This window comes from Parasteatoda tepidariorum, chromosome X1, assembly GCF_043381705.1.
Source record: "Parasteatoda tepidariorum isolate YZ-2023 chromosome X1, CAS_Ptep_4.0, whole genome shotgun sequence".
Classification (NCBI taxonomy): Eukaryota; Metazoa; Arthropoda; class Arachnida; order Araneae; family Theridiidae; genus Parasteatoda; species Parasteatoda tepidariorum.
The window spans coordinates 57,064,955-57,077,204 of NC_092214.1; the positions used below are offsets into that span (position 1 = coordinate 57,064,955).

At 26.4% G+C, this 12,250-nt stretch overlaps 1 protein-coding gene across 3 annotated transcripts in view; it reads right to left on the reverse strand.

Moving 5' to 3' along the window:
- The window catches only part of LOC107457478 (uncharacterized), a 16,861-nt gene extending 5,018 nt beyond the window's left edge, over nucleotides 1-11,843 (reverse strand). For 2 of the 3 annotated variants that reach the window (XM_016075645.3, XM_016075643.4), the window contains exons 1-3: nucleotides 5,750-6,094; nucleotides 3,122-3,314; nucleotides 374-507 (exon numbers count right to left, since the gene is read on the reverse strand). In XM_016075645.3, coding sequence (XP_015931131.1) covers nucleotides 374-507; nucleotides 3,122-3,128 — 141 coding nt within the window. In that variant the 5' untranslated portion in view covers nucleotides 3,129-3,314; nucleotides 5,750-6,094. Of the gene's footprint in view, nucleotides 1-373; nucleotides 508-3,121; nucleotides 3,315-5,749; nucleotides 6,095-11,631 lie in introns of those variants that run through there. The other variant, XM_071187801.1, reaches the window with a different exon arrangement.
- Between the last annotated feature and the right edge of the window lie 407 nt (nucleotides 11,844-12,250).

Sequence of the window (12,250 nt, forward strand, 5' to 3'; positions counted from 1 at the left end):
ATATATATATTCTATATATTCATATATCTATCTATATATATATTGATTCGAAGAAATAAAGGGTTTCAGGAATTAAATATTTAGAAAATTCATCTACGAAAGTGTAAATTCATTTACGATGCTGGCGAAGACTACTTTGGACACTCCTAAAATTTTGTAAGTGTAACTTCAAAAACCTAGCTTTGTGTCCAACAAATTGCAGAGTGACTCACTTATAAGTTTTTAATTAGTTTTGTCCAACCCCTGTAATTTTCAATGAATTCTATTATTATTTTAAAACTATCATTTTAACCATTGTGTTATAATAATATGGCTTAGCAGTAGTGCAAAAAAAAAAACATTTTTAAGTGTAAATTAGGCAAATCATACTTACGATTACTGCTGGTAATTCATAGCGTTTTCCCATTCTGGGGATGGAATTGGCGATTTTTGTAAAAAATTGTGATGAGCATTGATGACTGATGAAAATTAAAACAATACATAGAGGTAACAAAGTTCTTGGGGACACTGTTGAAGAAAAAGAATGAAATTAATAAGTTTTGGGGAGTAGTTATAAAATGTAGCGAAATTTAGCAATGAGAAATATCCTCAGTTTATTTTACTTTTTACTTTCAAATTATTATGTATTATTTTATGCATAAATCGCGAAAAAGTAGTTTAAATTTTAATTTCATGTTTTTCACTTCTTTAAATTGTCTAATCGTGTAAGTTAAGAGCGTGTTTATAAAATGATTTAGTTACAAAATGAAAAATGAAAGAGCTAAACGTAATTCCCATTTGTACATTCTATTAAACTCTAGAGCTCGTAGAGATTACGTAGTTTAAATTCTGTTAAGTTAATTTAATTTCCATGGACGAAATTTTATTGTTAAATTAAACATTAGAATTCGTTAATCGTCCACTTAAAGGCATAATTAGAAAAGAGTAAATTTCGGAATTTTTAATATCCATTAAAATTGTTGTTTGGGCTTTGGTGGGAACAATAACGTTAACAGCAGCTATTTCTGAATTCTACAGATATTTATGTTATATGAACTAAATATTTACTACTTATGCAATATAATTTTCTTTTCAAATAATATTAACACTATAATATTTTTTTTTCTTCGAAGTTGAGAATATTTGATGATATTAAACAATGAATTTAGGGGAAAAGCAATTGGTGTTATTATTTAAAGATACAGTTTTTGGTCAATTTTTTTCTCAGATGGAAGTAACTAGCATTTTGTTACGGAAATGCATCTTAAAACTCAAGAAAATACTTGAAATATATTTTAAGGATGGCTAAGTTATTTAAAAGTATTTACTTTAATCTTGTTTTAATGAAAATGATTGCGTGGTTTTGCACGTTACTTTTTTGTATCAAAACACTAAATTGCTTCATCAAAATGTCTTTCCCACAATAATATAATTTAGATATTTCTGCCATTTGTTAAGTATGTTAATAAGTAACCCCCTATTTAAATTTTCTACTCTAAGTTTTACTTATTAAGACTTAGACACTATTAAAAAAATATTTTTCTCTTTTTTCATTTACATTGACTCAGTTAAAATCATCTCCAAAATTAGCCCTTTTGGCTTGAAATTCCCTTTAAGGTATTTATGGGAAAGTTTGTAATAATTTATGGCAATCCTATCACTTAGCAAAATTATAAAAATTTTTACTGTGAATTAAATTTAAACTTTGTTGTTGTTAATTTAAAGTTTTATCTATGTATATATAAAGCAATTTCCGTTGAAAGTACATTGTTTTTAAATTTCGTTTACAACTTATGATTAACTAAATGTTATATGCTATCATTTCTTTCAATCAGCACAAAATTCTATCCCACCCTGACGAACAAAACAAGTAAAATTACCGTAATGATATTTCTTGTGAAAAAAAAAACATAATTTTGGTTTATAAAATCAAAATATTTTATCCATTCATCTGCTAATTATTCCATTCATATGGTAACGGTTTACCGAAAATTCTGGTTTATAAAATGATAGTTTTTATTTCTACACATTTAGTAAAAAATACAAAACTGAAAAGTAAATTTAAACGAATGAATTGTTACCAAATCACATCGGTTAAAATTACCGAACTTATTGGTGTTCTAGTAGAGAAAGAAATTTGGTAAAATTTACCATATACTGGTAGTTTTGACCATAATTGTTTTCTTAATTTAGCAATTTAACAACAATAATGTTGATTGATGAATAATTGAAATTAATTCAATGGAATATTTATTAAATGCTTATAATGATCGGGGAGCAGGTTGTGTAATTTGTAAATCTAGAAGCATCAAAGCTTTGTACAAAAATATTACTAGTAATTTTTTCGTAAGTACTACTGACAATATTTTTATTCGTGGAATTGGTCCAAGGAGATGTTATATGTAGTTATATACTAGTTATATAGTTATGTAGTTATATACATTGGTTATATTAAAGATATCTTTTGTTGGTACTTGAAATATATCTATTCTACATAAGTACATTTCCTAACAGATTGTGTATAAACGTATGCATTCCAGCAAATGCAGTGTCTTTTATAGTTTAAAAGGGTCAAAACCTTTAATAATTTAAAGCTTTTCGTATTGTAATTCTGTTCGATTTTCTAACTATTACATTTTACCTAAAATAAATACCAGATTGAATCTAGATTAGATTTGCCAATCATTAACTGAAAAATCTTTTAGTGACACATATAATATTTACACATACTATTAAAACATAAATTCCTAAATTATCATCTTATCTGTATGACTTTTAAATGCCAAAATTTGAGAAAAGCGTACTTTTTAATTTAAAAAGTAGAGTTTTAATAATACAAATGGTTGTTCATTATTTTGATCAAAAATACAATTTACTTTTTACGAGTTGTGAAAACTTGTGAAACGCTAGGGAAAAATCCTACTTTTTTAATTTTATAATTCGAAATAGCCACTGATTATTCGTAGTGTTAAGAATAATAGTATAACACAAAATGTATGAAAAAAAAGAGAAGTCAAGTCATTGACTTCATCTTAAGAAAGTGAACTTTGAAAAGAGAAGTCATTTTATCAAAAATAAAAATAAAAAAATGCTAGAGGAGTAAAAAGATTAATATAATTATAAGTTCAGTATTTAAACTTACCTTGCATTTTTGTTTTTTACAATGTCAAGAGCAATTTTAAAGACCTGAGACAGACAAAGATGGTTTCAAACAATGATTAACTCTAATAAATGATAATGCTCTATGATATTTTCTCCTTCAAGTATTGATAGAACGATGCGGGTTCAACTGTCCCTCCAGCTGTGATAGAGGCAAATGAACAACCCAGATGCTTCTGAAATTTAGACATAAACAAGGTTAATAATATGAAAAACGATTTATCAATTATTGTGCTGGCAATGTGATTGTTTGGGGGAAAGAGAAAGACAGACGTGAGAGCTTCTGTACTTTGACCTTATGTTTTCTCAGTACTGTTGAGGTTTACGAACCTCAGCATGTCACACACATGGGGTTATATTTGACATATTGATCAGCGATATATAAAATTTCGAATAAGAAACATAAAAACATATTAAGAAAATTTCAAAAAGAAAATACCTGTAGTAGTTAGTAATACTTCTATTATAAAGTTTTAATGCATCCTTTTAACTGGTTCCATCTATAAAATTACTGCTTAATAACTTTTTTAATTACAAATAAAATTAGAACTGTTAAAAATTTTCTGATAAAAATATCTAAATAGTTTATGTAATATTACATTAGAACTCATATGTTTGCAAAAGAAAAATAAAAAATTCATTTTTTTCCTAATAAGTGTGAAAGCGTCTCAAATTAAAATAAAAATCAACTTTTAAATAATGAGAAAAATATGAAAATAGAGTCAAAGTTAGATATATAACATAAATACAAGAATATTGCTCATAAATCTAACATAATTTAAGTGAAAACAAAGCTGGAAAAATTTAAAACTAAGAAATGTAGTATGTAAAACAGTGTATACTTCATTTATTATCTTTAATTTCAATTATATTTTTTGTTTAATGTTAACAATTTACGTACATAAAATAATATTTAATGCAAACAATTTTTATAATGTATATTTGTTTAATATTATTTTGTTTAATGTGTCATTATCATGTATGAAATTAAATAGAATAAAATTTTATAAAATAATTATTTGAATTAGAGCGATCAGTTTTTTAAAGAGAAAATCTGGAAATAATTTCCTAAGGAAAGGAAAAACTTAAAATTAAATGTATTTTGAAGTTCTATTGAAACATATAAATAGAAATACGGATTTTAGTTGAGTTCAACGGATAAATTACGATTCTAATAAGTTGACTATTACTACGTGGTTCATTTGGATCCGAGTAGCTTCTTGAAATTCTAGAACGTGATCACTGAAGGGATCAAAGATTGCCAATTTCCTCATTAGACATTTTATGATTTTTTTACTTTACTATGATTTTTTTACGTTTTTGGTGAATATGTCAAACTTTGAGTAGCAAATCATTAAAACAAACGAATAAATAAGGCACGTAACATATGTCAAAGAAATAAAGCATTTTAAACTTAGGGATCAGATATATGTAGTTTTATGCAGCACAGTTTACTACATTAATATAGTACTACAAATCCGAAAATTTATTAATACATGCTCTAATAATATAACTTACATACAACTCTTACATATCCAAGCATATTTTCTAACGGATATCAATGAAAACATATGAATGAATTTATTATTATTCTTTCGAAAAAACAACAAAATGCACCAACAACAACACCTTTATTTTCAGTAAAAATAAGAAGTATTAAGTCATATAAGAATTAAGTATTTATTTCAAAGAAATATTAAGCACGAATAAGCATCGTTGAGGTAAATTAATGGCATTAATATGAACAAAAAAGTACCGTTTATCTGCATCTACCGTTTATCAGCTTGGTGATTTTAGTTAAAATGTATGTACAGTTAATTATTAGTTCACGCTATCTGTTTAAATATTTACATGCTCGACTGGGTATGTAAGGTGAAAATATAGATGCCCCATTGAAAATTTCACATGCCCCAGGCTTCTAGGCTAATATAATTTTCAAGCCCTTACTACTACTACAGTTTACTGCAATATATATAGTTAGCTTCGTAGAAAAATATTTATTTAAAATATTACAACAAGTTTGAAAATTTTAGTCGCGAAAAGTTTTTAGAAAAAGTCTATGGATACAATTATAAAACAAAACTTTGGAATATAAAAAAGCTCAAATTTTCTCTAACCAGCACTGGTTCTTGTAAGTGCATGCTATAAATATTTACAAAGTCTAGTGCTAAAAATACGTGCCATACTTTAATTACTAAGAGAAAGATGACTGTGCACAAAATATCTTTCGAAAATTTTCGTTTTAATTAAAAGAAAGTTTTGTCTTTTAAACAAAAAGTTTTTAATAAATTATTTTATTTAAATGCTCATGAGAAATTTTTTCACTAAGTTCTAAATCAATAAACTGGAAATAAAAATATAAAATAACAATTGCTAACAATGCTCACTTGAAAAGAATAACGAAGCTAAAAAAATGATTGTATAATAGAAGTAGAACTTAATGTATTTTAGGCATTTATTAAAAGTTTAACCATATTTGCTAAAATTACGCGATTTCTCTGAAATATTGAGAATAAAACAGAAAAATCATCTTGCAACTAATTAAAACAGAAAAATTTAAAACCAGGAAAAGTATTAAGAATTTCAATTGTTAAATCATATTACAACTAACCTCTTAAAAGGCTTGTAATTCTGTAGAACTCTCTACATACTCTTGACATAAAATAAAATATTCAGCTTAGCTTCAATTTTCTTCTTCTCAACAACGAACTGGAAATCTAAGTATTAAATCTTATTCGCAAATGAAAATTCTGCTTTCCTATCCAAGTGAAAACTGGAAAAGAAAACAGGATCATCCGGATTTTATACTCCAACATCTTGAGGCTCTTCTTTAAAAAATCCTTATGTCATTAACATCGAGGGAGTATACTCCATAGTTGTGACCTAAAAACCTGATAATTACAAATATCTGAAAGTTTTAGCCGGGGAGATGTGACCTAATTTCATATCTGGAAAAGTTACTGTGAAAGAGTAATATCCAGTTCAAGGTGGAAAACCGGGAACAATCGAATGAGAGTGAATATTGATCGATTTTCTTAGAAACTGTTCATGTATTAAGTAAGGAAAAAACCATTTTATTTATAGCACATTTGCTAATCGCCAATGGTTCAGTAAAGTTTAAAAAAATACTTTATTTTATACTTAATTAATCGGCAACTGTTGAAAAAAAGACAAAGCTATTATTCATAAATTTTGTACTTTGACTCCAATTATCGAAATCTTTCTTATTCTGGGGTCAACGACATCTTTCGTGCTCCTTATTATAGTTAGAATAAGGTTTTATGAATGCTTGATCTTAAATGTTTAAGAGTTTTTCTAGTTTTTTGGTAGATGTTTTTTGTATGTCCATTAAAATCTTTGACTTATTCTTCAAAAGCTGCACAAGTGTTTAAAATAATAATTTTAAAACCGTTATAATTTTAACATTTTAATTATCTCACTCATTGCGATGAAAGTAGTGTTATAAATTTTCTAAATTGCTATGGTATGGATAATATCGAGTTTTATTTTCATTTAGGTGGATTGTTAAACTATTAAGATACCTTGTTATTCCGTACTACAGCAACAGTTGGTTTGCAACAGATTTAAGGTGCAATTAGTAACAAGTGATGCTAGTTTTGTGGTTATATTTAAGTTTGAACTATCAAACCATGAACTAATGATTGTGAATCATGCCTGAAACCTCTGCACCTATTGGGTGATCACGTACCAATCAGAGTATGAAAATTGTTTTGTGAATATTCTCCAACACCAGGTACTGGAAAAATAACATACAACTACACTGACACTGAGGAAAAAAAGTATTTCCAAAATTGTCAGAATAAGGTAAGCAATTTTACCGTGTTTCTGACTCTGGAAATACCAAAAATTTCCGAAACACTTAGGTAATGATTTTGGTAAGATTAACTATAAAATATAGTTTTATAATATGTGACAAAATGCATTAAATGTGGTAAAATTTGGTAATTTTGTTATGATATTTTAGAGCATGGCATGAAATCTATTTATTCGGTTAAATTTACTCTTCAGTTTCGTATTTTTACTAATTGTGCAGTAATAAGAAATGTAATTTTGAAAACCAGAATTTCCGGTAAACAGTTACCATATGAATGAACGAAAAATCATAAAATGAGTGGTTTTAATGCTGTTTATTTTGGTTTTTATTACTAGAATTGTATTTTTTACCAGATATATCATTACCATACAGTACGATAATTTTACCAGAATTCTTTCTGTTTGTAGAGTTTAGTTTTGATCTACACAGACTATCAAGTAGAAAAACAAATATAACAAAATAAATGGTTTTTATGCCATGGTCTTAGGCGTCATGATAAAATCACCAAATTTTACCGCAGCTACTAATTTCAATCAAAATGTATAAAATTGTATATTATATTATATCAAAAGTATATTATTGTTAATTTTACAAAAATCATTGCCAAAACGTTCAGGTAAAAATTACCAAGCTTTTTGATGTTCCCCATGGAGCCAGAAACACAGCAAATTTTACCAAATTTTAGTACTTTTGACTATATTTTTTTCAGAGTATATAAGATGCAATAATTTTTTTCCTTTAAATACAGAAGTTTTGAAGAAGTAAATAAAATCGCTCCTGATGGTAATAATAAACTAAATATAACACTTAATATTAAATGTTTATTTTTTAAATTAAATCTTGTGTTTCTTAAATTATAAAATACATTTAGACAATATTGTGAAAAAAAATAAAATATAGAAAGCAGTGCTCTTTTTAAATTATTGTATTTCAACATATTTTTTTTTATCTATACCTGTTGTTTTTTTATTCTTGTGCTTTTAAAATTAAGAAGTACATTTAAACTTTATAATAAAGAAATAAATTACAATAAAAAACGCTTTTTTTAAATAAATTATTCAGCTATATTTTCTGTATTTTTGCGTTTTTTAAACTTACAGTAGAAAAAATACATGAAGAAATACTTTTTTTTTAAATATTGTATTCCTGCAAGTTTTCTTTTTTATCTATTGCTGTTATTTTGATTATGTTTCCTTAAATTTCAAATTAATATTTAACCTATAATAGAAAAGAAAAATTACAATAAACCAATACTCTTTTTAAAATATGGTATTTCGGAGTATTTTGTTTTATTTCCAACCGTTATCCATTGCAGTGTATGCTTAAATAAATTTGTTCCATGATAAGTCCTGTGATTTTAAATTAGAGTGTATTATACCTATGATGAATGTTTTGAATTAATCAACTGATGTGGCCATTTGTTTTTATAATTAAATAGTACTCGTAATAATAATAGTTCATGCATCAAAACTAATGCTTTTGTAGCAGAAAAACAATTGTTTTTAATTTTTTATTTTATAAAGTAACATTCCTGTAGATAATGTCAGATATTTTACTTTTAAACTTTACTATATGTTAAAAAATTCTTAAGTTTTCCTTTTTGAAAATGCTTAAATTTGAAATTTATTAATGGAGAGTATAATAAAAATGTTTTATTGAATATCTAAAATTTTTCTAATATCCGTGACAGAAAATACAGTTTATATTGCAAAGACATGACAGCATTTTTAATATTTTTTTCCAACTCTACTTAAAAACACTGTATAATTAATTTACAGGTTTAAGTTATTCAGAATAGATAGTACACCAAAATAAACTTTTTGCAAATGAACTTTTTGCTGTAAAAAGTAAATGGTGCTGTATAAAATGTACAGAATACTTTTTAAAAGAGGCGTCATAAAACTGCCTAACACAAAACGTTTAGTATTTCGATCATTTTGTAACCGTGCCAGTTGTAAATGGTTAAAAACATGCAGATTTGTATTCATGGATTTTTAACCATACTACTTGTAAACGATTTCAAAACTGTAAAGGTAAAAAAAGTTCTTTACCGTAAATTTTACGGTTAATTGGATGCTTCTGGTTATTTTACCAGGATCTTAAAATTAAAATTCTAACAGTGTACTCAATAAGTTGAACTTGCAAACTATTTCAACAGTTAGCCTAAAACATATACTGCCTTTAATAAACTTAGCTCAAATTATTGTTTTTTCACATACTAAGGGCCAACTTTAACTGTAGAAAGTTCAGGCCTTTTAATATTAATTTCACTGCATAATTTTGCCCTAAGACGGTTGCCAAAATAGATGCAAAATGTGTTGAGGATTTTATTTGCTTATAACCTTATAAAGTAGGAAGAAGATTTATGTTAAAGTTAGAGCTGAACGACCGTCTGGTCAAAAAATGAAATGTTCACAAAAGTGGGGTTGATGCAGAACAAAAAAATATGGTTGATGTAAGCAGCTGAACAAAACTTGTGCAAGGATTTGATTTTTTAATTCTAAAAATAAAGTGTTTTAAAAAAGCACAATGCGAAATATTTTAAATTTTTTCAAGCACTCAATAAGCAATATGTATTGTTAATTTCTGCTTAAAAATACTTGAATAATATGAATAAAATTAAAAAATATTTGAGAAATATATATAAATATTAATGTTATTATTTCAAAGAGCTTTTATATTTTCACGTTAAATGCCATTTTAAGGTGTTAAGATTTTAAGAAAATGAAATAAAAAAAATATTATATATTTTTTTTAAAAATTTAAAATGCTTTTTTTTGAAGTTTAAATTGTTGCGAGGAATTTAAAAAAAATATAAATGAGTTCTGAGTGAAATTCCAATGTTATTTGATAAAAAACTCTTGATGTTCAATTGTAACATTTACCATTCAAAGAAAAGAATGTCAGAAAATAAATGAAGGAAATAGTCAATAAATAAAAAAAATAAAATAACGTTTCAGTAGAAATACATAAAAAAAATGAAGAACGGAAAAATAAATCATCGGAGAAATAAAAAATTAAATTTCTGTAAGGAAACGGAAAAATATTTAAATAAACGGGAACATTTTAGGCAACTCTGCAGCTGTTACGCTTTCAATTCTGTAAAAAAAAATTTTTGCAGTGTTCCTAACAATTATTTCGTTGACATAGACAATTCTTTTGTTGACCTCTGTTTAGTGACCGTCGCTTAAGGTTAACTTTCTCTGTAATCAAAACTACTAACTTTTACTGTAATCAACTTTCGTATTCTTGGGTAATTTATATTATTTCGTATTCGGTACTAAGGTCGTCTTTGCGCAACGTTTTACGAACTATAATTTAAGAACTTTTTAGATTAGATTTTAAAGTTCTTCTAAGCTACCAAAATGTGACCGCTGTAAAAAATTTCGATCAAATTATGGTGGAATGCACTAGTGCATATAGAACGATACAATTTGGGTGCATCATCTGTATAATCCATTTCACCGTAAAATAGTATACCTTAATATTTATTTAATTAGAGTGATATAGGAATATTTATTTAATTCGAGTGATATAGTAATTTTTTTGAAATTATTACTGTGAAAATTACGATACATCGGATTTTTTGCTCCGGAACCTATTCTCGTAAAAATTGATTTTACGGTAAAAAGTAGAGTCATGTTGAGTGCCGATATTTTTTTACCAGAATTTTTCACAGTACAGGGGAGATTGCGACATAAATTAAAATTTTTCTGTATTTCAAAATTTTGAATTCTGCATAAAAACTAATATATTTATTGTTTTTTTTATTTATTGTCCTAATTAATTTTATATTTCTGAACTAAAATGCTAACACCCCTAAACATAAATCCTCAACATGAAAACTTTAAATCGCATCTCTTATTAGACCTCCCAAAAAGAGCACTTGATTACCTACAAGAACAATGTGAGATACCATTATTTTCAAAAGATTATAAGCAAAAAAAGTGAGAAGCATCTCTCGAAAAAGCACTCGGAAAAGCAATTATATTTTAGTTGTACCTGTATTTATCTATCTTATATTTTTCTTTATACCCTGTTTCATATTTAATAAAACATATTTTATAACTTTGTGCTCTCCAAAACTATAAAATTCATCAAATATTGAAGAAAAAAACTTATTTAATTGCGTATTCTTAGAGGGAGATATTCAACAAGCCAGTTTTACAGGCATTGCGAGTACCTTATCATTTTATATATATAAACATTGTACATAGTTGGTCAGAAGTCATTTTCATGACAAAAGAAAATGAATGACTAAGAAAATGATAGGACACAGTCTAAAAATGTAAGTAATTATACTATATGCATACATCCTCAGAAAAATTGACATGAAATTGCACTATGATTTTGTTACCTGAACCAAAATAAGGTGCAAATTTTCTGAATCCTTAATAAAGGGTTAAACTGAATCATACTTACATACAAGTTTTACCACAATACTATGTAACAAATGAAATGTTTGAGAAGTTTAGAAATCTAGCATAAATCTAGCATATTAAAGTTACAGCACATTTCAACAATTTATAGTTTAAAGTGAAACCGAAAATTGTTGAACAAAACACTGTATGATATTACGTACATTAAAGCATCAGTAACAGACATACATAACTATTCAAATATACACTCTAATTTTAAATAAACAATTAAGAACTTACTTCTTACTAGAAATCTGGAAAGCAGTAAACTTCATTTATTAATTGTAATCTATTAAGATGAATATTAATTCATATAAAATGGTAAATACAATTCCTTCGTGTCCCTTTACATAGCAGAGTTAAATGTATGTTACATAATAACCATTGCGTTAAGAGTAATTTTGAATTCCCGTCACAATATCGTCATGATAAGTGTGTGTTCTCCAGCTAAAGTTCCAAGAATTCATGGGTATTAAATATGTTTTAATATTTTATTCAAATAGCTAAGCATTAACTGGGATGGTCATAGTCATAATCTTTCAGGAAGAAGTCATTCCTCCCACAGATACATGATCACGTCTGACCGCAATTCGAAGGTACGAAGCCGGAACGTTTGCATTTTTAATGTCTTCACTGGGAAGAAATTTGCTTAATTGAATAGAATTCACTATTTAGTTTTGACTGGTAAGAAATTTAATTGGCTGAATATATAATTAAATTCAGGAATCAATATTTTAAACACGAATTGCCTAATAAAAGAACATCTAATTATAGTTTTTATCATTAGTTTGAAAGTCCTAAATCCAGAAACGATGCAGCAATAATAAATGGTCATTTATTTAATTGGTTTTTATATTTT